Here is a 25,666-nt window from a genome sequence, read left to right on the forward strand (position 1 = left end):
CTGTCTTGCCGTGCAACATCCAACCCTCCCTGGAAACAGCACACTGGCATCTCTCCAAGGAGTGTCTTTAATCAGGGTGATCATCAACATCACAGTCTCTCCTCAGAGTAAACCTAATTCCCTAGGTCCCCAGATGTACCCAAGTCCTTTAGGGCTGTCAGGGAGGCAGTCTGTTTGCTGCAGTGTCCGAGGATGAGAGAAGGACCACCCATGCGGAAGGCTGGCCTGCCTTGGCTTTCCCACCTAATTAAGAGCCCAGGGGACCTACCTCTCTTGGTGGGCAGAAGCTGCCCCCAAAGCACCACCCAGATAGGTCTGAGTGCAGAGAGCAGAGGGAGTTGAAGCCTTGTTTCCCTGCTGCCAGCAGTGGAACAGTCTGAGCTATCAGAGCTCCCTGTAAACCAGACAGCCTTGCTCAGCTCCTTGGCTGTGGCCACTTAGGAAATGGGCCCTGAAGTGTGATGGGCCAGGTGGGCTCACCCTGGCAGCTACAGGCGCAGCCTCTTGATGTCCTCGCTGCGGAAGTCTATGCGCAGAGCTAGCACCTGGCGTACTTCAGCGGGGGTGAGACGCCATGTCAATGGGCCGGAGTTGGCGCCCCAGTAATCTAGGATCTCGGTCACCTGTGGGGAAGAACAGAGACAAGTCAGCAAGGAGGGGCTATCCTGAGAGAAGGCCTGGGGTTCCACTAGAGACAGAGCAGGAGTGCCCAGGGAGGAAAGGGTGCCCTGCAGGGCTGGGCTGCTGGCGGAAACATGGTTTTCAGGGAGTGGCAGGGATCCAAATTTTATCTCTGCCTCTCTTCCCAGTCACCTTTCCCCACCTAGGTTAAGGGAACCTCACATACTCGCTCCAGATTGAGGATTGTGGCCATCTGGGAGAGCCGGGCAAACTTGTCTCGGATGGTCCAGGTGGTCACCGTGGTAAGGTAGGCAATGAGTGACCTCAGCTCCTTGTCAAACTGCAGACCACCCAGCTGCAGGGGAACACAAGCCCAGTCACCGTTCAAGGTCCAGCCCTCTGGCCAAGCAGAAAAGGCCCCCAGTTTCCCTCAGTGCTGGGCTGCAAGGCCATCTGGGCATCAGGTGATACGTTGGTCAACTCCAAGGCCTCAGAAGTCAGGGCCGGACTGGGCCTAGATATGTAGGGCCTGGGGGTAGCAGACAGAGGAGACACAAGTCCCGGGGTGGCAGGGCTTGTCTTCTTCAGAGGGGAAACAACAGAGTGGGGCCCTGTGCTTCCTTGACTTACCCGGTTGAAGGTGGACTTCAGCACCACTTTCTCCAACTCGACTGCAACAAGGCTGGTCATAAGGCTGGTCAGGCTGTCATAGATGACTGGGGACAGGCCGGCCTGCACACAGAGGCTAGACATCAGCAGAGTCTCATCTAGCCCCTCTGCCTCCACAGGAGTCTTTCGGGGGTGGGGACAGTTACATGAGGCCCTTGGGGAGTGTTTCTACAGGCTTGGTCAGCCTTGGAGCCCACCAAGGGGCTGGGGCTTGGAAGGGCTTTCAAGGTTCCCAGCAGGAGTCTGATAAGGAGCTGCAGGCTGCTGGTTTGGGCAGAGGTGGGTAATTCCATAAGCTGGTCCCTAGAGCCTCTGCTCACCTTGAACTCCACCATTTGCTGCTCCAGGTTAAGGATGAACTGTTGTACCCACGGGTCATTGGCCTCATAGTCATTGAATTCTTCCTATTGTCAGGAAACAAGGTGGGTCACTGGGGGGCCTCTCCAAGAAGTACTATTCACTCCCACCCTACTTCCACCCCTCTAAGAAAACAGGGGAAGAGGTCCTTCTTCTCCTATAGCTTCTGACTCATCCAGCTTAAACTAGCTTGGACACCTAGGCTGGCAGTAACTTCTGCTTCTGCTTCATCACACTGGCAAGCAGCCCTGCAGTGTAGCAGTGGCCTATACAATATGGTAAAGCTCCTGGCATTTTACTCCCTCTTGCATCTCATGTTCTATAGGAATGAAACCATTAGGCTAGGAAAAAAAAGCCTTTAAGTCTATGATGGAGTGGGCAAAAAGAGCCTCAATAAAAGGATGAGTCGGGTCAGAGCAAACTCCCTTTAGATGTCTTTTGCAGCCTTTCTGACTCCAGGAACAACCTGTTTCCTGGGAGGAACCTAGTCTTCGAGGGTAAGAGAAGTGGGCCTGAGAAGCACGTAAAGTCTAGTCTGTTCAGATAGCCCCACTGCCCACTAGCAGAGGGCTGGGGGTGGGAGGGGTAATCCTGGGCTTGATGGCTGCCTGTGGTCAGGCTGACCTCCTCGATGTTGTGGGAGACAGAGAGAAAGGTGTTAATCCACGGCTGCACCTGTGGCTTGATGGCTGTGCTGTTGAGCTCCGTCAGCCCTTCCTGCAGAAGGACAAGGCAGAGACGCGTTGGACAAAGAAAGCGCACGCCCCATCCCTTCCCTTTTTCCTGCTCCATCCATCCCTTGACTGCCAGGGCATTTTTCCAGCTCAGACCCTGTCTGAAGTCTAACAGAGATAATGCTAATAAAAGAGGCCAGGAACAACCTGTTTCTTTCCAGATCTGTGCCAATTCAGGTCTAGGCCAGAGAGGAGGTCCTGGCGTTGGTCTGGTAAAGTCTCAAAAGAAGAGGTTTCTGAGTACCTGGAACTAGGCAGCACCTGTGGCTAAGGCCAAGCGGCAGATCTGAGTAACCACATGGTTCCATTTCCTTGGAGCACTTTTCTGAGCACTTTTTCTTGGCACTGTGGGGGCCAAGTGAAGATTCTAGAGGACCAGAATGCTGGCCTGTCAATGTGACAACTACACTGCTGAAAAAACAACGAGGCCTTCGGTCTTAAGGGGCTTGTACAACTTCAGTGGCTTGCATGCTACTCCCTCACCCCTCCTCCCTGTTTCCTCATACACATGGAGCTCAAGATGAGCCAGTAACAATCTTCTCAGAGCAATATGCAGACACAGGATTCAGCCAGCAGTTGAACTTGGGGCTTACCTGCAGGAGGTCTCGGAATTTGCCGGACACAGCAGCCAAGTCAGAAAGGCAGCTGTCAAACTTGGCTTGGGCCTGCTCCCCTCCAATGCCCTGGCTGAACAGCTTGGTACAGTCACTCTAGGGGAGAACACCCAGCTTTCAGAGCATGCCTGGGGCATGGGAGTGTGAGGGGGGCAGAGAGGAGGCCAGCATGCAACCAGTCATTTCTCCTACTCCAGCCTTCTCTGGGAGCAGTTCTGGCCTACTTTAGGCAAGAGCCCTAGATGGGTTTCAGAAAACCTGGATTCTCTCCTGGTGGCTAGCTACTTGGCTCCCACTTCCCTCTTTGTAATATGGGGGTATCAGTGTCAGGGGACGTGAATAAGAAACACAAATACCAGAAATTGTTTCATACATTTAGGGTCAGACATTCTAAGCATAAGTGCTTAGCCCAGTTCCTGGCATGTAGTAGGCACTAAGGAGATACTAGCTATTATTATTATAAGTTTCTGCTTTTTAAATATGTTAGTCTGGCTGCCCAAGGGAAAGCGTCATGATCACAGCTAAGCTCTAACTGCTTACTATGTGCCAGGCCCTGTTCTAAGCATTTAGTAGGTACTATTATTATTCCTATGGTACAGATGAGGAAACTGAGGCACAAAGAAGTTAATAACTTACCTAAAGCCACACATCAAGTTGGCTGGAAGTAAGTTGTGGAGCTGGAATTCAAGCTGGAAACTCTGGCTCCAGAGTGCCTGTTCCTAACCCCCACACAATAGCCTAGGTGGAAAGAACTCCACAGGCGGAGCTGCTTGAAGCTCACCAGGTTTTGGGTTGCCAGGAGCTGCCCACATTTCTTGTAGCCTCCTTAAAAGTTTGTGCTGTTTTGACTACAGCAGGAGCAGCAGTGTGGAAGAGCTACAGAAGGACTGATCTAGCAGGCAGAGGCCCTCAGTTCCCAAGATTCTAATACTATCTTTGACTATTTTTTTTTAAATTTTATTTATTTATTTATTTATTTTCCCCCAAAGCCCCAGCAGATAGTTGTAGGTCATAGCTGCACATCCTTCTAGTTGCTGTATGTGGGACGCGGCCTCAGCATGGCCGGAGAAGCGGTGCGTCGGTGCACGCCCGGGATCCGAACCCGGGCCGCCAGCAGCGGAGTGCGCGCACCCAACCGCTAAGCCACGGGGCTGGCCCTCTTTGACTAGCTTTTTAACCTTATCTGTAAAATGGGCACCATACTACCTGACTTGCCTATCTCAAAGGGTTGCTGATGGGCTTGAGAAAGAATACATGTGAAATGCAAATCTAAGGGGGATGGGATTTATAGGAATTGTTTATTCAGCTCTTTGCTATCTTTCTTTTCTTTCACTTGGCTAATTCTACCAGCTCAGTTATGAATTTCTAACATTTCCCAAAATTTTACTTTAAAATCCAACAGCCTAATTTTAAGAACAAAGTCAGGAATATAATCTAAGATGCCATGACTTAAAAACAATGACGACAGCTACCTTGTTGAATATGTACAACGTGATAGACACTATGTTATTGGTACTTTGTATTATTCTTATTTTATTCCATTCTAAGGCCTTTTTGGGGTGAATGCCTATTCTAGCCCAGTGTACATTACTACTGTAAACTTCTACCTGACTGCTCTCTCTGAGCCTCCCTCAGGAACCTCGTCAACTACTAGGCCCTCTTTCTGTGTGCTGGCTCCTGGCCTCCTCAGTCTGCCCAGCTCTAAAGCCAATACTTACCACCAGCCTGCACATTGAGCCCTGTACCTCTACAGCAAAGCACCTTCCTTGGTATGAGTGCCCATCAGGGAGGCAGGACCTTGGTCTCCCTCTGCTCCCAGAGGCAGAGTTTGGGAGCAGGGAAGAGTTGGGCCCCTCAATTTTTAACACTTAACAAAGTAATTGCTCCATACTGTTATTTGTAAATATTAATGCAATTATTAACTACCACTGCATGCCTCTCAAGTACCAGGTGCTTTATATTATCTTGTTCAATTCTCACAACCACTCTGTGGGAAAGAGATCATTCTCCCAGTTTTACAAATGAGGAAACTGAGGCTCAGGGAGGTTACAGGACTTGCCTCAGGCCACACAATTGGTCAGTGGTCAAGCAGAGATTTGAACTCAGGGGTATCTGACTTCTAAGCCCAATCAATTTCCACTATACTATGTGGCCTTCCTTTAAAAAATGATAACAGCAACTGGCTTTGTACAGGGTTTGGTGAACCTTACCTCATCTTAATCTCTTAAACTTATAGAGGACTTCATCATTTTTATAAAATGCTTTAACACTGTTTTTTTATTAGGCCATCCAACAAACCCAAAGTAGGGCAGGATGGAGATCTGTATCTCATTTAATAGATGAGAAACTAAGGCTTTGAGAGTTAAGGGGCTTGTCTAAGGTCACATGCCCAGTATGTGTTGGAAGATCTAATTTGAATTCTGATCTTCGAACTCTTGGGCCTGAGCTCTTCACACTGGCCCAGAGACGCTTTGCTACCACTTGACTCATGACTCAATCACTCGTGAATCCCCTCAAGTGCTCTGAAGGAGAGCTGGCTCAATGTCAGGGAATGCCAGAGTCCCTGTCAGGATGCGTGTGCACAGGGCTCCCTCTCAAAATGAGGCCTGGGGAGGCTGCAGTGCTGAAAGCTGACAGGCAATTTTCACTATACCTCCAGCGTCTTCTTCAGAGTAGAGATGTTTTCACTGCAGACTTCCACGTTGTTCAGAGTCACCTGGGACATGAGGACAGAAGAATGTGACTTTCTGCTGACTGGTGTTTGTACCCACTTCAATGTCACACTGGCTGACAGTCGCACTCCTGAGGCTCAGAGGGCTAAGGAACACCCATAGCACTGTCATCAGGCAGGGTACTCAGGTCTGCATCAGGCAGAATGGTGAACCAGGCTCGCCCTTTCTCCTGTGCCTGACATCAAGGCAGCAAAGCCAACTTGACCTCAGAGGTAGTGACCCCAGGTTTCAGGTCTTTTTGCTCCATGTTTAGGCACACAGGTCTGGGAGAAGTCCTGGAGCTTCCAACCTCCAAGTTCAGGTCAAGATGCAAAAGCTGACATTCATTAAAAAAATACTTCCTGAGAGCCTGGCACCTATGAGGCATTTTCTCATCCATTATTTCCCTGACTCTGCCAAATACCCTCTGCAAACCAAGTATTATTAAGGCAGCTCATAGGTGGAAACGAGACTCTTCAGAAGGTGAAATGATTTACCAAGGTCAGGCAACAAGCGATTCAGCAAATATTTACCTAGCGCCTGAGATGTGCCAGTCACTGTTCTAGGCACCAGGGAGAAAACAGTTAACAAAACTGACAAAATCCACCCCCTCAGAGCATTTACATTCCAGAAGGGAAGTCAGATAATAAATAGATGTATTATATAATGTCAGGTAGTGATAAACGCCATGAAGAAAAATAAAGCAGGGTAAGGGGACAGAAACTCAGAGAGTGACAGGCCACAGAGCTAGAGCCAGGATTAGAATTCAGGTCTGCCCACTCTAGGCCAAGCGCTCCTTCTTTCATAACTCAATTGACTTTTAAGCTAGGTGCAGAAATACCAATCATAAAAAGCAGCATGTGACAAAAGTGATAATTAAGGCATAAATTACTATGGCCATTTAGAGGAAAGAAAAAATGTTTTGGTCTGGGGCATTCAAGGAAAGCTCCATGGCAGAGTTGGTAATTGAGCTGAATTTAAAAGGCTAGAACATGATTCTGACAGGAGAGGAGGGTGAGTACATTTCTCTACCCCATCAGCCTCTCTCTCACCCACTGTCCTGTCTGAAATTTTCTTAATGGTACTTAGGATTCTCTGACATGATCTTGCTTGTTTCTTGCCTGCCTTTCCCACGAGAATGAAAGCTCCACGAAGGCAGGGATTTAGTCTGTTTTCTTCACTGTTGTGTCTCTAGTAGAGCACTGTTCAATAGAACCTTCTTGACGATGGAAATATTTTAAATCTGAATAGTCCAGTATGGTAGCCTCTAGCCATGTGTGGCTATTGAGCACTTGAAATGTGGCTGGTGCAACTAAGGAACTGGATTTTTAAATTTAAATAGCCACTAGTGGCTAGTAGCTACCATATTAGGCAGTGCAGCTGTAGAACCTAGAATAGTGCCTGACATATAGAAGTTTCTCAATAAATACTGAATGAATGAATGAGTGAATGAATATGTTCTGGAGAAGGGATAACATAAGCAAATGCAGAGTGGCAGAAAATCCCAAAAGGTCTTTGAGGATCAGCAGTCAGTGCACAGACATGTGCAGGGAAATGGCAAGAGGTGGAGCTACAGAGGTGGGTGAAGTCAGCCTGGGACTTGGGTCTATGCTGTCCTGTGGACAATGGAGTGGCACTGAGGATTATTTAAAGCAGGGGAATACCACATGAGCACAGCTGTGGTTTGGGAATACTAACCTAGAGGCTGTGTGTGGGAGGAATTAGAGAGTTTGAGAGGATCACACAGCCTCTGAACTGGTGTGCTGGTGGCATAACCAGGAACGCAAGGGTGAGGTAAGGAGGAGCCAATTTTCAAGAGATGAGTCAGGAGCTTCAGGATTTCAGGGTACAAGGAGAATCTTATAAACCCAGCGATTGAGATTAGTATGTCCCTTTCATCTTCCCAAGAATGCTTCCCTCGTCAGTGTCCTGCAGCCAATACTGAAAGATCATGCTGCTGACACTGCTGTGGCCACTTCCGTTGTGGATGGATAAGACTAAAGGCCTTTTGTTAGCATGCCACAACACAAGGCTGCTAACATCACAAGCTTCCAGAGAAATAACTGCACTGTCATGACAGCTCAAGGATGAAGGCCAAAACATAAATGTTTCCAAGGCATTTAAGGGCACCAAGAATAATCTGTCACGAGAGGAAAATGAATTTGTGTTCAAATGGTATTGATTTCCAAGTTTCCTTGTACTGACAGTGCTTGTAGGCATGGATTCACTGGGCTTATCCTGGCTCATGGTGAATGATATGTCAGCACCGTTGGGGAATTCATCTTGACAGCCAAATGAATCAAGGTGACATAAGAAATAGGCCCTGCAGTGGAAGTAATGCCATTTTAAGTACTTGGCATCAAGAAAACTAGAAACCTGTCACCAAGCATTTAGTATCACCTTTCTTGTTGGCCTTATCTTCTGGGCCCTCAAACAATGAAACTGTCTGAATGAGAGCAGCACATGTGCAACACACAGCGGCCAGCATAATCGGAACCTGTGTAGCCAAGTGGTGGAAAATAGGACCAGAGTGGGAGGATGGGTCAGATTCAGGGGGCCTTCAACAAACTACCAGGCAAAGATGTCTAGCTTTGACGTGGCAGGTAGCAAGGAGTCAATGAATGTTTCTGAGCAGAGAAATGAAAGAATGAAAGTACGATCTGTAAAAAATGAAATGGAACTTAAAATGAAAATTTTAAGTCAACTCGTGATCATATGAAGCTGGTGGCAAACATTTTATCAAAGTTCTCCAAAGGTACCATATTCAGAGGCAACAGTTTCTTGGAGCTGATGCTCTTTTTTTGTAACAACCATGACATCCCAGATCGACAGAATCCATGCCCAGGGAAAATATTTTCAATGACAGAGAGTGGGACTCCCTAAATAACCTCCATACCGGATCTGTCTGAGGACTAGTTACTATGGATTCCCTTGTCCAGAGACGGCGTAGATATTAACATATTTAGGCTTTTGCCTCTAAAAGCAACAGCTCTTAACTCTTTTGGGGTCACAGATTCCTTTAAGAATCTGATAAAAGCTAAGGACCCTGCTTCCAGAAAAAATACATGTACACATTTTTTTTTATATCCAACCCCAGGGTGTTCCGAGACCCCACGTGTGGACTGTTAAGTGAGAGCTCTGCTATTGGATGTTTCCTTCAGCCGTGAACCTCAGGAGCCAGAAAGACTCAGGGTCTGGCCAATGTGGGGATGGAGCAGAATGACCTCTGACAGTGCTATTCCCACTCATGTCAAGACAGCATGTACCAGACAGGCCTGATCATGAGCTCAGGACTCAACTGTGTTCTTTTTGGCTCATCACAAACTGGCCATAACCTTGTATAAATCCTTTCATCCTTCCATGCTTCTCCTTCTCCAGCTGTGTCACACAACTGCTAAGACTCACTGACTACTTCATCACATCTGTCATTCCGGGTAGTTAAGGGCTTTAATAAGGTCACCTTTCTGAAGTTGAAAGCCTAAGAAGTGTGCTAGAAAAGCAGTCGTGGTAGGCCTAAAGGATAGGCACCCACCCACGCTGGCGGACTGTCCTCAGAGGAGCGGTCTGGAGGCTTGGCACAGATATTACACTTGGTTCTGTGGCAGATGCAAGCCAAGTTTAATATTCAGTGGAGCCTCTGAACAGCTGGGCAGTGCTCCTGGGAACGAGCACTGGGGAAAGCTGAGGCGCCCAGCCTTCCAAGCAGGGAACAATACTTGTCCTGGCTCCGATTGCTCAGAAATAGGTCCCTGGGTAAGAAATGGTTTCAGAGTCTTCTAGGAGGAGCTTTCCTTCTATATAGACACTGGAGGAAAAGTCTCCAGTTGATGGCTTAGAGATCATAGTTTAACTTCTAGAGGTAAACCGACCAGATCTCAACCTGTGGGGCTACCTACCAGGAATGATAGCTTGGCCTCATCAGTGCTCTCGATGCCTTTTGTGTCAAATTTGCCCTGCTGGAGGCTGCTGTGCATGATGTTCACGGCACTTGTCACTCCGCGCTGGATGTCCTGTAAGGTGGTGGCCGGGAAACCCATCCGTAGCTTGTTACACAGAACATCTCTAGGGGGCAGAACGGCATAGTGGGGATTGACAGCACTCAACCTGGCCTCCAGGACAGCGGGACCAGAAGGCCTACTACCCTGACCCAGCAGCACAAGTTGCTCTTTTGGGGGAATCACTAATCCTTGAGACCACTGTAGGAGACCTTGAGCAGCCAAGGTATGAGAGAGACCAACACCCCCTCAAGGGCATTGATGTGACAAGAACACACAGAGGAGACTGGCCAAATCTTTACTTCCTATGAGGCCTTCAGTTATCACCACTGAGCTCCAACAAACTCAGCAGTACAGCTTAATGAAAGGCAGTACTATGTAAGAGTTGAGAAAATAGGTTTTGAGACAGTCAATTCTGGACTCTATTCCACACTCCACTTATGAGATGTGTGATTTTCTTTTTTTGCTTAGGAAGATTCGCCCTGAGCTAACATCTGTTGCCAATCTTCCTCTTTTTTTTGTATGTGGGTCGCCTGCCACAGCATGGCTGCTGATAAGTGGTATAAGTCCATACCTGTGAACTGAACCCAGGCCACTGAAGTGGAGGGTGCCAAACTTCACCACTAGGCCACGGGGCTGGCCCTGAGATGTGTGATCTTTGATAAGGGATAGAATCTCCTAAGCCCCAGGTTCCTCATCTACAAAAGAGAGCTAATAGTTCCTACCTCACAGAGTTCTTATTAGGATTGAGTAAGAGCAGGAGATTAGCATAGTACCTGGCCTGTAGCAATGGTAACTATGATGGTTAATATTACAACCACTGCCTTCATCTGAACAACCTGTTCTCTTTTCTAGGTCTGAGGGCCAATAATCCCTCCAATCCAGTCTAGGGAACACAGACTTGGCCCACAAGGTATCTGTTGTGCAGCTGCCTGGAGCCAAGGATGTTGTGCTATGGACAGGAACTTGTATCATCTATAGAACTGAACTAGAATCATAAGGAAAAAAAGGAAGAAACAAATGGGCCTCAGGAATCAATCACATTAGGACCTTTCTGCCTCCTAGAAAGGTCCTAGAAAAGAGAAAGGGAGTAAACCATACCTGAAGTCAGACTCCAGCTCTGTGGTAGCGAGGTTGATCATGGCACAGAGACAGTCGATGCTGGAGCTGGATAGAGCACGCCCAATGCACTTCTTAACAATGTAGAAGACATCATCCACCATGCTGGATGTCAACTGGCCCTTCTCATAGGTGTCCAGAGCCACAGCCTACCCAAAAGGCAAAGCACCCTGTGAGGGTCCCAGTTCTGCATGTCACTATTCTAAATGGTTCTGGAAAACAGGCCCTGGCTCTGCTTCCTTTTCTCTACCTTGTTCATGTTTTGCCCAACATGGCTTATTCTGGTCATAGCTTGGTGGGGATCCTCTTTGCCAAAATAGCTCATTTCCCTATTGATCACTATGTTAGGAAATTAAGTATTTAGGGCCTTTGCCTTGAGGACAACTGTTACCTGGGATGTAAGACATCAGGAGAAGCCCTTCTTCCCCAAGACTCCTACCCACATACCTCCAAGGAGGCAGGGAACAAGTAGGCTCCCTGAGGAGCTGAGGTATTCTTTTGCGATCCTTGGGAAAGAAGTCCCAGCTGGGTCCACAAAGAGCATGACAACTCTAAACATGCCCTCTAACCATACAAAGTGGTGCCACTCAGTCTGCATGCAAGGGTATTCTCAAAGCAGGACAAAGAAATATGATGTGTCTTGGCCATCTCCTTCAGCCTGGCTTCTTGAACAGGAAGCCCCATTTCCAAGGGATGTGTCCTCTGTCCTACCTTATTGACAGTCTCCCTCATGAAGTACTCCTCCATGGTAATATATAAGCCAATTAGCTCCTGCATGGTGCAACTCAACAGGCAGTTATTGAGGAGCTTGTCCAGACACTTCTGGTGCTCTAGGGGACAGCCAAGAAAGGAACACTCACTTTTCTTCCCCAAAGGAAAGAGATCAACTTTTTTCATTTTTCCAGGTTCTTTTCTAGTCTTTGTTCCAAATTTGTACATAATTTACATGGTTATAATCACAGTACAGATACAGTTTTGTATTCTGCTTTAAAAAATTATATCACAAATATTTTCAGTGTTTCTACCCAGCTTGTTTTTTCTTCCTTTTAGATTATTTTTAATGGCTGTGTGATATTTTATCAGGTAGATAGTCCATATTTTTTAAACTACTCTCCTATTTTTAGACACCTGGGTTATTCCCAAATGTTTTGCCATTATTAGAGGTAACTGGATATCATAGTAATTGGAAATTATAGTGAACATTTTTGTACAAAGACCTTTTTACTTCTTTTCTGTTTTTTCCTTAGAATTAATCAGTAAGACTCAAAAGATGTAAGATTCCAGGGCAAAGACTGAAATATATTGGGTATAGGACATTTTATTTTCTAAACCAGTGCTGCCCAACAGAATTTTCTGTGATGATGGAAATGTTCTACATCTGTGTTGTCTAATACAGTAGCCACTACTGAGGACTTGAAGTGTGGCTAATGTGACTGAAGAACTGAATTTTTAATTTTATTTAATTTTAATTACATTTAAATTTCAACAGTCACATGTGGCTGTTGGCTATTGTATTGGACAGCACAGCTCTGAACAGTGACGTTTGCTATTAGTAACAATGAGCACCAAACTCCAAATGAGCATACATCTTCCTTTAAACACCAGTTCAAGGCAAAACCACCTGGATCATATAAATAATTCCCTTGCTGCGTATTATTGGCACAAGCCATGCAGAAGGCCACAGATGCTGGGTCAGTTTCAAGTCTCCAGTTCAGGGAATCCTGCATATACTTGTCCAGCAGGAATTAAATGGACTTCTTAAAATCCTGGAGAACCAATTTGTAAATGAAATAGGACTGTGGCACACCCTTTTTCCCCCAATGTATTTATCCCTTCAAAAATTGTGAGTTGGGGAACTGGGAGACTGAGGGAGAGAGTGAAAGGATTTCCTTACATGATATACTCTTTTTTGTGTACTCTTTATACTAGCTACTCTTTTTTTTTTTTGTAAGGGAGATCAGCCCTGAGCTAACATCCGTGCTAATCTCCTCTTTTTGCTGAGGAAGACCGGCTCTGAGCTAACATCTATTGCCAATCCTCCTCCTTTTTTTTCCCCTAAAGCCCCAGTAGATAGTTGTATGTCATAGTTGCACATCCTTCTAGTTGCTGCATCTGGGACGCAGCCTCAGCATGGCCAGAGAAGTGGTGCGTCGGTGTGTGCCCGGGATCCAAACCTGGGCCGCCAGTAGCGGAGTGCGCGCACTTAACCACTAAGCCATGGGGCCGGCCCTATACTAGCTACTCTTTTTTCAATATTATACCTAGATACTACATTGAGGTATAATTTATATACCATAAAATTCACCCATTGTATATGTACAATTCAATGAATTTTTAGTAACGTCATAGAGCTTTGCAACAATAGCCACAATCCAATTTTAGAATATTCCTGTCGCTCCCCAAAGTTCTCTTGTGAAGTTATCTGTATCTTTTTGTTCTACCTACCTATCTATCATGTGCACATATCACCTACTTAAATTAAACACCAACCCATAATCAGAGCTGGAGAGGAAGCATGGCGTGGAGAAAAGAGCAGAGGAAAATCATTTAACCATTCTGAGAATTAGCTTTCCTTATCTGTAAAATGATTAGATGGCCTCAAAGGTCCAGTTCAATTCTAAAATTTGGTAAGTCTAGATTTCCTCCTGGGAGTCAATTTGCCCACAGACCCCCAGCGGCTAACAAGTTCCAGGTATTTCCTATTAAGAGATCAATGGCTTAACTACTACAAAACAGTGCCAACTATACCCCAGCCCTCCCAGAGAATATATGAAACCTTTTACCTTGCTTTACTTCCTCTGAGGCCATGGAGTCCCCCACGTCAAAATCAGAGCTGATCCTCTTCCTGAGGAAGCGTAAGTACAGCTCACTGCGGGCATTCATCAGGGTAACCTCAGTCAGGATAGGGTCCAGTTCCCTGAGACACATGGAGCAGAAGGAATAAGCAGGAGAACACTAGATTCCCTCAGACATAAAAGCTACAGGGCAAACATAGTCCCCAACTTCCCCTCCCTACTGGGCCCAGAGGGGTCAGCTCTGCCAGATGGTCATCTTGGCTCTGCTGGCCAGATTATAATCAGAGACAGCTGTCAACTACATATTCCATTTACATGTTTCATCTGAATCATTCACCTCCTAAAATCCTGCCAGGGCTGTTAAGAGATTGGGAGGGGTGTTTTCAATAGCAGGTTTGAGTAAAAATTATCTATGCTTCACGTGGAAGAAACCACAACCCCTCAACCTCTTTAGCTTTGGTGGGATTTTAGGATACACTATTAAACTGTGTCCCACACCGGTTCATCTCACCAGATGAACAGCCGAAACAATCTTGAAAAAACAAAACAAAACAAAACATACTTCTCAATCTCAAAACTTACTACAAAGCTACAGCAATCAAGACAGTGTGGTACTGGCCTAAGGATAGACATGTATATTAATTGCGAGGCCAGAAATGTTCACATTTATGGTCAATTGATTTCCAACAAGAGTGCTAAGAGTATTCAATAGGGAAAGAATAGTCTTTTCAACAAATCATGCTGAGATAACTGATATCCATATTATAAAGAATGAAGTTGAGGGGCAGGCCCCGTGGCTTAGCAGTTGAGTGCGCACGCTCCGCTGGTGGCAGCCCAGGTTTGGATCCTGGGCACGCACCGACGCACTGCTTGCCCAGCCATGCTGAGGCGGCGTCCTACATACGGCAACTAGAAGGATGTGCAACTATGACATACAACTATCTACTGGGGCCTTGGGAGAAAAAGGGGAAAAAAAGGAGGAGGACTGGCAATAGATGTTAGCTCAGGGCCGGTCTTCCTCAGCAAAAAGAAGAGGATTGGCATGGATGTTAGGTCAGGGCTGATCTTCTTCACAAAAAAAAAAAAAAAAAAGAACGAAGTTGAACACTTCCTTTACATTATATACACAAATTAACTCGTTTTCCACACTGATGTCCAAGAGATCTTTTCAAAACATAAATCTGGTCCTATCATAATCATATGATTTCCCAGCTCTTAGGAGACAAGACCCTGAATGGCCTGACTCTAACAACCTGTCTAGATTCATCTCATATCAGGCTCTCCCTAACTCTCTGCATTTCAACTACACTGGCCTTCTTTCAGTTTTTCAAATATACAGGACCTTTGCACATGCTTCCCCCACTCTCTACCTGTAACACTCTTCACCTCTTATTCCTACTTACTCTTGAGGTCTCAGATCTAAGGTCATTTCCCCAGGAATTTTTCCTTGAACTTCATCAACTTAGGTTACATGCCTTTATTACATCCTCTCTTTACCCTACACTTAGTATATCGTAATGGTTAATAGCACAGACTCTTGAGTCAGACTGCTTGGATTCTATTCCTGGCTCTGCCACTTTCTAGCTGTATGACCTTGGGCAAGTCACTTAACCTCTCCAGGCTTCAGCTTCCTCATCTGTAAAAAATGTTTATGGATTAAATCAGTGATCCTCAACTGGGGGTGATTTTACTCCCCAGGGGACATTTGGCAGTGTCTGATGACATCATGCTGTCAGCATCCAACAGGTAGAGGCAAGGGATGCTGCTAAACATCTTACAATGTACAGGACAGCCCTCCATAACAAAGAATTATCCAGCGAAAATGCCAGTAGTACAGAGGCTGAGAAACCCTGGATTAAATGATTTAATATAGGGCCTGCCAGGTGGCACAAGCGATTAGGTGCACGCGCTCCGCTGCGGTGGCCTGGGGTTCGCCGGTTCGGATCCCGGGCGCGCACCGACACACTGCTTGGCAAGCCTTGCTATGGCGGCGTCCCACGTAAAGTGGAGGAAGATGGGCACAGATGTTAGCCCAGGGCCAGTTCTTCCTCAGCAAAAAAAAAAAAAAAAAAAAAGAGGAGGATTGGCAGATGTTAGCATAGGGCTGATCTTCTCACAAAAAATGATTTAATATTTATTAAGTGCTTAGAACAATACTTGGCATACAGTAAACACTCTGTTTGCTATTATTATTATCTGTCTACTTTATAGACTATAGATGCCACAAAGAAAGAGTTATGTCTGTTTTGCTCACTTTGCTTGCTCCCATATCCCCAGTACCAAGGACCAGTGCCTGGCACATTATGTGTACTCAGTAAAAATTTGTTGATTGAATGAATACATTTTTATGTTTGGATTTTCTTTTAACAAGCATATATTACTTTTATTAGAAAAAAGTAAAACTTTAAAATTTTAGGATAGTAGTTCTCTTTGGGGAAGGGAGAGGAGAGTCAATTTGGGGGCTTCAAAAGTATTGGTAATCATCTACTATACTTTATGAACCACACGTTATTATACGCTTTTGTTGTATTATATATTCCCTTAAAAAAAAACAAGAGTCACAGATAAAATATTTTTTTTTTTTTGGTGAGGAAGATTAGCCCTGACATAACATCTTTTACCAATCCTCCTCTTTTTTTTTTTTTTCTCGTGAGGAAGACTGGCCCTGGGCTAATATCCATGCCTATCTTCCTCTACTTTATATGGGACACCGCCACAACATGGCTTGATAAGCGACACGCCCGGGATCTGAACCTGCGAACCCTGGGCCACTGAAGCAGAGCGTGCGCACTTAACCGCTGAGCCACTGGACCGGCCCCATAGATAAAATATTTTTAAAACATAGACCACACTGTAACAGAGTAGTGTCTGAATGATATATGATTACCAGTTGAAACTCCTATGGGCTGAAGGAAAGAGAATTATTACCTTGGTTCTATTTTTTCTGTTGTAGAATTTCTCATCAAGTTGTTCTGGACGTGCCGAAACTGCAATATACCACAGAAATGAGAATGCTCTTCACCACCCTCCTTCTATCTGCCTCTTGCTGGTCACTCCAAACTTCTGGCATACAAGTTTGCTTATCAGGTAAGCCAAAAGTAGGCTTCCAGGATGATGAGCCAAAGATTTACTTTTGATTTAGATGCTAATGCTCACCTCTATTTTATTGCACTTAAAAGTGATGCTAATGATGTTCCAATGGACTACTGTCTAGAGTCCCCTAGAGTTCTAGAAACAAAATTGTATGGGGCTACTCCTATTTCTAAGTCATACTCTTACTTTCTCTGCTCAAAGGAACAGAGAAATAAAGTTTTGAAAAAGCAAATGTACCTTTAACACTTAAGGAACTAAGGAGAAATTTGAGACAAATTACTTGACACTTAATAGGACCTTAAGAAATAAAATTCTTACTATATCACCAGAAGGCAATGTTGAACATTCTATGACAGAGAACTGGTCTAACATTTCTGTTGTGTTCCTTTCAGGAAGCTCTATTTCCTTCTCAATCAGGTACTGAGGCCATCATCATCCTGACAACACTTCAAGTCCAAAGTAAGCTGGTGATGGGTAAGATGCAGGCTAGTCTGCCTTCAGCATTTATTTTTCTCCTTTCTGCATCTTTTTTCATTTTTTCCCCCAATTTATTCTATTCAGTGTTGCTGGCTAATGCTTCTTCAAAAACGCCTGCAGCTTCCCCTGCTCACCTGCTGGTGGTAGTCCCTCTGCTTGATGAACTTGTCTACCACCTTCTCCACCTGTCTGTCACATTCCACCTGCAGATATTTTATCAGGGTATAAAGTCTCCCTGGCCCATAATAGGTTTCCACTATTGGTTGGTGGGTCTCCACAATGCGGGCAATCCCTAGAAAGGAGACAGTGAGAGGGTTGGATTCCAAATATTCTTCCCAGAAAATAAACTCCTTTGTTCCATCCAGGATTGACCCAGGGTCCAACTCAACTCTTTTTGGCTGTTTCACCTCCCAAAACGAATACAAATACTTCTTGCTGGGAGTTGCTAAGCAAATTTGTTTGTTAAATATGCACAATGCTTGGTATACCAGTAGGCATTTCATAAGTTATATTGATAGTTTCTATAGGAGCATCTTTGGAAATCAGTATCACTCTCTTCCTGGTAATTTATTTTAATATTATTAATTATTAAATTTACTCTTAGAGTTTGGGTCTTGAGGGTTAGGGAGGATCAAAAATCTGAGAGACTCTAAGTAATCTTTGCTAATCAGACACTGAATTGGAAAGTTAATTCTCCAATAAATCAATACACAGTAAACTACAGGATTAAATTAAAGGCATCAAGCTAGTAGGGAGAGAACACAAGCTCGGATGCAGGTATTATATAGAAACGTCTCCAGTCTCCCTAGAGTGGAGCCAGAGGCTTGCCTTCAAACAGAAGAGTGAGTGTATCTGCAAAGATGACTGCAGCTCTTCGATCACTCATGTCTGTCCCTAGCACCAACAGCAGATTCTCCTCAGCTTTACTGGCCACCTGAAAAAAGTAAAAAATCCACATATATTTCTCAGACCAAAGGCTAGTCTCTGTTTTCCAAAAAGATCTCCTATTGGCTTTCCTTTCCCCATATTTCCCTTGATGCTTGAAAGTCTAGGCAGCACAGAGGAACCTCCCTTGGAAGCTCTGGGTTGTCTGCGCCTCAGGCAGGACAAAGAACTTGAGCACAGCCGTAGCTCTTCTTCCATTCAGAGCTGTAAGTAATGCTTTCCTTTTCTTTGAAAATACATACTGCCATTAGCCAAGAGAGAGAGTCCTCAGTTTCAATAACTGTCTCAAAGGATAACAGTTATCATTAATGGTGCTTCCTTGAGCAGGACAAAGAATCTGGGTACTGTGGAAGGGACTTTTAAGGGATAAAGTAGAAGCCATTTCTAGGTCCCAGATGGCAAAGTACTGATTTAAAAAAGTACCATAAAGCAGTTATATTTTATTTTTAATTCATTATTTTTTTAGAATGGGTAAAACATACACACTTAAACATTCAAGAGGAACAAAGGTGTGTTCAGTGAAAAGCAATTCTTTCTCTTACCTACATCTCTTGGTCTCCTAAGTCTTCTCTTCAGAGATGACCACTGTTAACTCTTCCAAAAATATCCTACACTTATACAAGCATAGTCTCTATTGCCACGCCCCTCATTGTAAAGAGGAATGGTAGTGTACTGTAGTTTAACTTAACAAACCACATATGTTAGAGAGTGAAATATGTCAACACAAATGGAACTGTCTCATTTTTCTTAATGGCAGAATAGTGTTCCATTATAGAGAATTTTGAGGAGGAGGGACAGGATGTGCTCTGACATATAGTTATAAAAAAAACCCTCTGCACACATGCCTGCTGAGATTTGCTTCTCTCCATCTAAGGTTGGGGGGGAGGGCATTGAGATTTTAACTGAAGCCTGTTTCTTTTTCAGGATTTAACCTTAAGTGACCTCACCTGCTTCATCTCAATGTGGCTTATTTTGAGACTCAAGCCTGGTGATGAAGTCTTAAAACCACTAACCAACAACTCCAAATGCTCTTAAAAGATGCCAGTTCCTGGATGACAGCTTGAAAAGGGTGATTCAACTTTTCAGAGAATTTGCATTTTAATTTTCCTACACCTTCACTTGGTCCGTTGGAAATAAATGTGCAACATGGCCTAGCAGATGTCTAGGCCATGCCTGGTACAAAGTAGACTGGTAATAGATAAGTGTTGAATGAATGTATGCATCCAGTCCTGCCAGGCTACAGCAAGAGCAGAAAAAGAGCCAAATCCAGTGGCAAGAAAGTATCCACAGAAACTGGATCCATCCAGTGCCCCAATCTGCAGGCAGAGACCAAACCATCGTCCTGCCAAGCAATCAGGGGCCCATACCTGCTTGCAAAGGTATTCTGAGAACTTGCTTAATCCCTCCTCATGTAAACCCAGCAGTGGGAAGATCTTGAAGAAGCGCTCCACCTGGGGCAGATCTCCTTCCTTAGTGGCAATGGCAAACTTCTCTGTTACAATAGCTTTGAGACGCTGCTCAGCTTCCTGCAGCAATTTCAGGTTGGCGTCAATCATGCTTCCTGTGCAATGGGAAGAAAATGAGAATTAAGGTAAAGAATGGTACTGTCAGGTCTATGCCACTTAGTCTGTGCAACCACTATTCATTCAAAAAATATGTATTAAGCACTTACTGTGTGCAAGATACTGTACTAGCAATATGGACAATTAAGAGATGAATCAGCCATGATCCTACTGTCACAGAAGTTACAATCAAGTGAAAGAGATAAGATTTGTGTACAAATAACTATAATAAAATTCATTGTATGAAAAGTGTCATAAGAAAGGTGCCCACAAGTTACATTTCTGGTTGAAGTAATTAGAAAAGGCTTTTTAGGGGCCGGCCCGGTGGCGCAAGCGGTTAAGTGCGCATGCTCCGCTGCTGGTGGCCCAGGGTTTGCTGGTGGGGTTCGCCGGTTCGGATCCTGGGCGCGCACCGATGCACCACTTGTCAAACCATGCTGTGGTGGCGTCCCATATAAAGTGGAGGAAGATGGGCATAGATGTTAGCTCAGGGCCAGTCTTCCTCAGCAAAAAGAGGAGGATTGGCAGATGTTAGTTCAGGACCGATCTTCCTCACCAAAAAAAAAAAAGAAAAGAAAAGGCTTCTTAGAGATGATATCCCATCTCTCAAAGATCGGTAGGATTTTGATACCTGAATAGGAGAAACATACGTTCCAGGCAGAGGGAATGAAATGAGCAAAGGAGTAGAAACAGAAGGATGAAAAGAGTGTTTGTAGAATATTGCAAATGTAGTAGTAGAGTAATGCAAATTGTAGTATATACCCTGGCATATAGAGGAGCTCAATAAATATGTGCACAGTGAATAGATGTATGAGTGAATAGTATGAAGTAAGGCTAGAAAAGACAGAGTGGGTGGAGATCATGGAAGGCCCAGAATACCAGGCTAAGAATTTAATTTTATAAGTAGGCAATATGGTAAAATGGTTTATTTTCCATAAAATGGAAATAACAACACATGCCCTGGGATGGTCTAGGACCTATATAGGGTCTAGTACTAGACAAGGAAATTTCCTAACAGGTGCCCTTTTCCTGGTTGAGTTTGCCTAGTTCAGATGGCAGATGCTTGTAACTAAACTAGAAATCAACAGTTTGTGATGCCAACCTTCTTTGCCCTGTCGACTTAGCTCAATGACTGACTTATCCAGGCACAAGTAGCGATGAATATGGGCTGCAGCCTGTTCATAATCTTCATTCCTCAAAGCAGTCTGAACTCCATCCATGCAGAACTTCAGGTCCAAGATGTCATCTGCTCTCTGAATGGCTTGATAGAGGCGGTTCTGCAAAAAGACTTGGTGCTTAGAAACAATGTCCTATTCTTTCAAAAACATCTCTTCAGAAGGTAGGGAGATGCAGGTGCTGAATCAGGTTAACCAGAGGTCCTTCTCAGCTTTCACTGCTGAACTAAAAAACACCACCACTACCACTCACAAAACTGTTATTGATGATAATCAATATCACTGACAGGTATCATTTAATTTTATTTATGTGACCAGATCATTGATTTTAATGGAAGCAGGAACAGGGATAATCTATATTTATATTTGGCTTATATTGTTAAATTTATAATAAAATCAAAATGTATTTGACATTTGGGGAACATGACATTGTAAACCAAGTAATAAAGTGAAATATGTGGGAAGTATTTTTCTTTTAGAATAAGCAAGAACGTTTAAGGGGCCGGCCCCGTGGCTTAGCGGTTAAGTCCATGCATTCCGCTGCTGGCGGCCTGGGTTCAGATCCCGGGCGCGCACCAACACACCACTTCTCCAGCCATGCTGAGGCCGCGTCCCACATACAGCAACTAGAAGGATGTGCAACTGTGACATACAACTATCTACTGGGGCTTTGGGGGGAAAAATAAATAAATAAAGTTAAAAAAAAAAAAAAGAATGTTTAAAAAACTTTAATACATGAGTTGGCTGTGTGGCTATGGGGTTTTGTGGTAAGTTATTTTTGCAGAATCTGAACAAATAGATTGGGAGTTATGCTACTTCACAGGGACAGACTGAGGCTGGGACTGACTTCAAGAGCCCAGACCTTGTGGTATTCAGTACAGTAGGCACTAACTACCTGTGGCTATTGAGCATTTGAAATGTGGCTAGTCCAAATTAAGATGTATGTGTAAAATACACACTGGATTTCAAAGACTTAGTATAAAAATAAAGAAGGTAAAATATCTTATTAATACCATTTAAAAGTAATTACATATTTAAACAGTATCTTGGATACAATGAGTTAAATAAAACATATTATTAAAATTATTTTCACTGATATCTGTTTTACTTTTTAAAAATGGGTACTAGAAAATTTAAAATTACATATGTGGTTCGTATTAGATTTCTTCTTTTCCAGTCTATATGACTTTTATTTCATTTTCTTGCCTAATTGCCCTGGCTAGAACTTCTGGTACAATGTTGAAGAGAAGCAGCAAGTGCTGACCTCCTTGTTTTTTTCCTGATCTTAAGGGGAAAGCAACTAGTCTTTCACCAATAAGTATGATGTTAGCTGTGGGTTTTTCATTGATGCTCTTTATTAGGTTGAGAAAGTTCCTTTCTATTCCAAGTTTGTCGAGTGTTTTTATCATAAGGGGTGTTGAATTTTGTCAAATGCTTTTAAGTCTATGAGATGATCATGTGGTTTTGGTCCTTTATTCTATTGATATGATGTATTACATTAATTGACTTTCACATGTCAAACCAATCTTGCATTCCTGGGATAAATCTCACTTGGTCATAGTATAGTCCTTTTTATATGCTGCTGGATTCAGTTTGCTAGTAATGCTGAGGCTTTTTACGTCTATCCATAAGAGCTGTTGGTCTGGGGTTTTCTTTTCTTGTGATATCTTTGTTTGATTTTGGTATCTTGCATTAGATTTCCATTGGATGGTTCTGCTCTGATTTCTAATGAGGTGGCTTCTCTACTGCCCTTTACTAACTCAAACATCGAAAGCAGACTGAGATTACCTTGGCCAGGTCAAGCTGACGGACTTTACTGGACACATTCTCAGCTAGGCTGCAGGTAAAGGTGATCATTCCAGCTAGCTGCTTTGCATCTCCTTCAATCAACTGCAGGTTGGGACTGGAGACACACAGTGTCAGCACACACATTTCCATAGAGGCAGAGGGTAGGAGTAAGGCACAGAAAAACTTTTTTTGTAGATGGAGACTGTTTTTCACTTCTTTTGTACCTCCCACAACTCTTAGCTCAGTTCATTCTATTCACAGCTTTTTATCAGGAGTGTTTTACTGAAAACTAAGCCTATACTTAATAAAAACTTTCTATAACTACTAAAGACACTCCCAAATAGGTACTGCCAAAGAATTAGAGAAGAGATTCTCTCAGTTGCTAAGTGAGCATAAAATGTACTAACCAACAATCTAAGAGGATGATGAGCAACTTTTATGACTAGCAAGTAAGCAAAGTTTGTAAAAACAGTGGTTCTCAAACTTGAGCCATACATCAGAATCATTTGGTATGCTTGTTAAAATAAAGATTCCTGGGCCACACCTCCAGAGTTTCTGGTTCAGTAGGTTTGGAATGGGGCCCCAGAATTTGCATTTCTAACAAGTTTCCAAATAATGTTGGTACTTGCTGGTCCAAGGACACTTTGAGAACCACTTAACTATACCCTTAGGTGTTCCCTTTACCTTGAGGTAACACTCCTCTACATTTCAAACTCAACTCGCATTTTAGAACAAAAAAGTTAGGAAAAATAACTTATCCAGTCAACCCTGTTGGAATTTACAACGGCTCTTGCTGAGATGAAGACTCACCCCATTCTGTGGAGAGTGACCATTTTACTTTCAATGGTGTTTTGCTGTTCCAAAAGAGCATTCAGCTCTCTCTCCACCACTCTCTGAAACACAGAGAAACTTTTTGGCATCAGAATGGTCAGAAGGAACCTTAAGAGTTATCTAACCCAATCACTTAGCTGAAGGATGAATCCCATTTCAAATGTCTTCTTTTCTTTCACTAAGCTCCCATAGGACTTTAACAAACCATACTTCATTTTTGCACTTATCACAATGCATAACGATTGTTACCTTACGTATATCTTATTCTATCTAGCAGATGAACACCACAAAGGGAGGAAATAATATTCAATACCATTAACATAGTGCCTAACACAGGAAGGCATTTAAAATATAATGGCTAAACAACGCAAGTTCCAAAGTTGCGGTTACAACAAGTCTCTTCAGGGGGCCGGCCCGGTGGCATAGCGGTTAAGTTCCTGAGTTCAGCTTTGGTGGCCCGGGATTCGCCAGTTCTGACTGCGTGGACCTACTCACCGCTCATCATGCCATGCTGATGCGGCGTCCCATATAGAAGAGCTACAACTCCACAACTATGATACACGACTATGTACTGGGGTTTTGGGGAGAAAAAAGAAAGAAAGAAAAACACAAGTCTCTTCACAGTGTATAGTCAGTACCCCAAAGGGATAAATATAATTCTCTCTCAGCCAAGTCATTTACTGCATTACCTCAACTAATGTAACCTTCTTATGCTTGAGTTTCTTCATCTGTAAAACAGGGCGAGTAATATATATCCCATACGACTGTTGTGTGAACCAAATAAAATAACAAACATAAAGTGCTTAACATAGTATGTGGTGTATGATTCAATAACAGCCATTAATATTAGGTATACATTTCTACTAAAATAGTCCAGTAGTCTCCAGAAGGGAACTTCCCCTTGACAGTCATCAAATACAAATACAGAACTAATATTGTTTTGTCTGTAGAGATCAACTTAATTTTTCCCCCAAAGTACTGACTGACTCAATGAATGCAAGCTTAGGAATCTTAAGTCAAGAGTACTTAATTTTATAAAGCACATCTTGCTGAAAAATCAGAAACCGCTAGAGTTGGTGCAAGTTAATATTTGAAAATATTCGAAGATAACAATGATCCCCCCTCTCCCCTACCCAGCTGAAACTGAGTTTTGTGCTCAACCTTAATTAAAAGTTTGGTTTAGGAAATAGTTACTAAACTTTTAGATCTCTTAGACAGCTTAGATCTTTAGATAGCTTAGATCTCTTTCTTCTGACTGGCAAAGAACCCAAGTGACATTCAAAAATGTATTGACAGCATCAGGTTGCCACGGAAAAGTGGCACGCCCCTCATTTGACACAACGCAGGGGTACAAGAGATGAAGGGACTTGTCCAAAACCAAATAGTTGTGCCTGAGTCTTAAAATCTCAAGCGTCTACAAAGTTGTGCATTTAACCGAAACGCCAAAACTACACTCCCAAATCATTCCTCACAAGAGGAAGTTTTAAAATGCTTTGTTTATTTGCAATGACGTCCCACTTAAATGAGATAAAGACGTGAAAGTGTTTCATAACTTTTAAATTGCTAAGCCAATGCAAGAGAGCCTTTATTCTTCTTTTGAGAAGCAAGCGAGTTGGTGTATACTCTCAGTCTAACTTTACTCTGTCGAAGAAACCTAGTGATTAAGGGCCAAGGAAACCAATGGGGGGCGGGGGCAGATCGCCCAGATAACAAGGAAAACAAGCTCGGAGGTATCAGACCGAGCGAACAGAGATGTCAGGTCCACTCAACTACACTCCTGCTTCTCGAGTAGGCGCTCTTTTGTTTCCCTCGGCAAGGAGAGAACTTCCCACAACCCAGATTTCCCAAGACTGACAGTTCCTACGTCCACTGCCCCTGGATCCTCCTGGAAAGAGAGGCTTAGCCCCCCACCTCCTCGTCGCAGAGCCGTTCGTACACAGCCTCCAGCTCCTGCAGCTCGGTCAGGGAGCGAATAAGCTCGGTGGAGATTTCCGAGCAGCGGCCTCCTCCCGCCCCTTCAGGCGGCGGAGGCACCCCTGACAGCTTCTGAGGGCTATCGAGGTCCGCCATCTTGGGCCCCATTCTGCGCTTCCGGCCCCGCGAGGCCCCCTCCTCGTTGGCGTGCCGGCTCTTTGGGGCTGCCCACAGAAGTGCCTGATTTATTTATTTATTTATTTATT

General features: G+C 44.1%; 1 protein-coding gene across 3 annotated transcripts; it reads right to left on the bottom strand.

Moving 5' to 3' along the window:
• Window positions 1–49: 49 nt before the first annotated feature.
• On the bottom strand, window positions 50–25,568 carry COG4 (component of oligomeric golgi complex 4). 3 transcript variants are annotated; one of them, XM_087419957.1, is made up of 20 exons: window positions 25,398–25,568; window positions 24,176–24,250; window positions 23,466–23,548; window positions 22,656–22,770; window positions 20,795–20,969; window positions 19,498–19,691; window positions 18,014–18,119; window positions 17,320–17,477; window positions 16,544–16,602; window positions 13,604–13,737; window positions 11,532–11,650; window positions 10,803–10,969; window positions 9,603–9,768; window positions 5,649–5,711; window positions 2,975–3,091; window positions 2,272–2,364; window positions 1,611–1,694; window positions 1,252–1,353; window positions 848–976; window positions 50–623 (listed from the first exon to the last, which is right to left on the bottom strand). In XM_087419957.1, the coding sequence occupies exons 1-20, from the start codon at window positions 25,566–25,568 to the stop codon at window positions 489–491; spliced, it is 2,445 nt and encodes an 814-aa protein (XP_087276083.1). In that variant the 3' UTR covers window positions 50–488. The 3 variants fall into 3 exon arrangements, with proteins under 3 accessions (XP_087276083.1, XP_004431877.2, XP_087276084.1); XM_004431820.3 differs by lacking the exon at window positions 24,176–24,250; XM_087419958.1 differs by lacking the exon at window positions 848–976.
• Between the last annotated feature and the right edge of the window lie 98 nt (window positions 25,569–25,666).

The sequence above is a fragment of the Ceratotherium simum genome, chromosome 30, assembly GCF_057802395.1.
Source record: "Ceratotherium simum simum isolate JZ-2026a chromosome 30, ASM5780239v1, whole genome shotgun sequence".
Classification (NCBI taxonomy): Eukaryota; Metazoa; Chordata; class Mammalia; order Perissodactyla; family Rhinocerotidae; genus Ceratotherium; species Ceratotherium simum.

Coding starts and splice junctions, on each gene's coding strand:
- COG4 (XM_087419957.1), bottom strand. CDS start 25,568: ATGGGGCCCAAGATGGCGGACCTCGATAGCCCTCAGAAGCTGTCAGGG. Junction 24,251..25,397: donor AACGGCTCTGCGACGAGGAG/GTGGGGGGCTAA, acceptor TTCACACAACAG/TCGTATGGGATATATATTAC. Junction 3,092..5,648: donor CTCTGAAGAAGACGCTGGAG/GTATAGTGAAAA, acceptor GTTCTCCCCTAG/AGTGACTGTACCAAGCTGTT.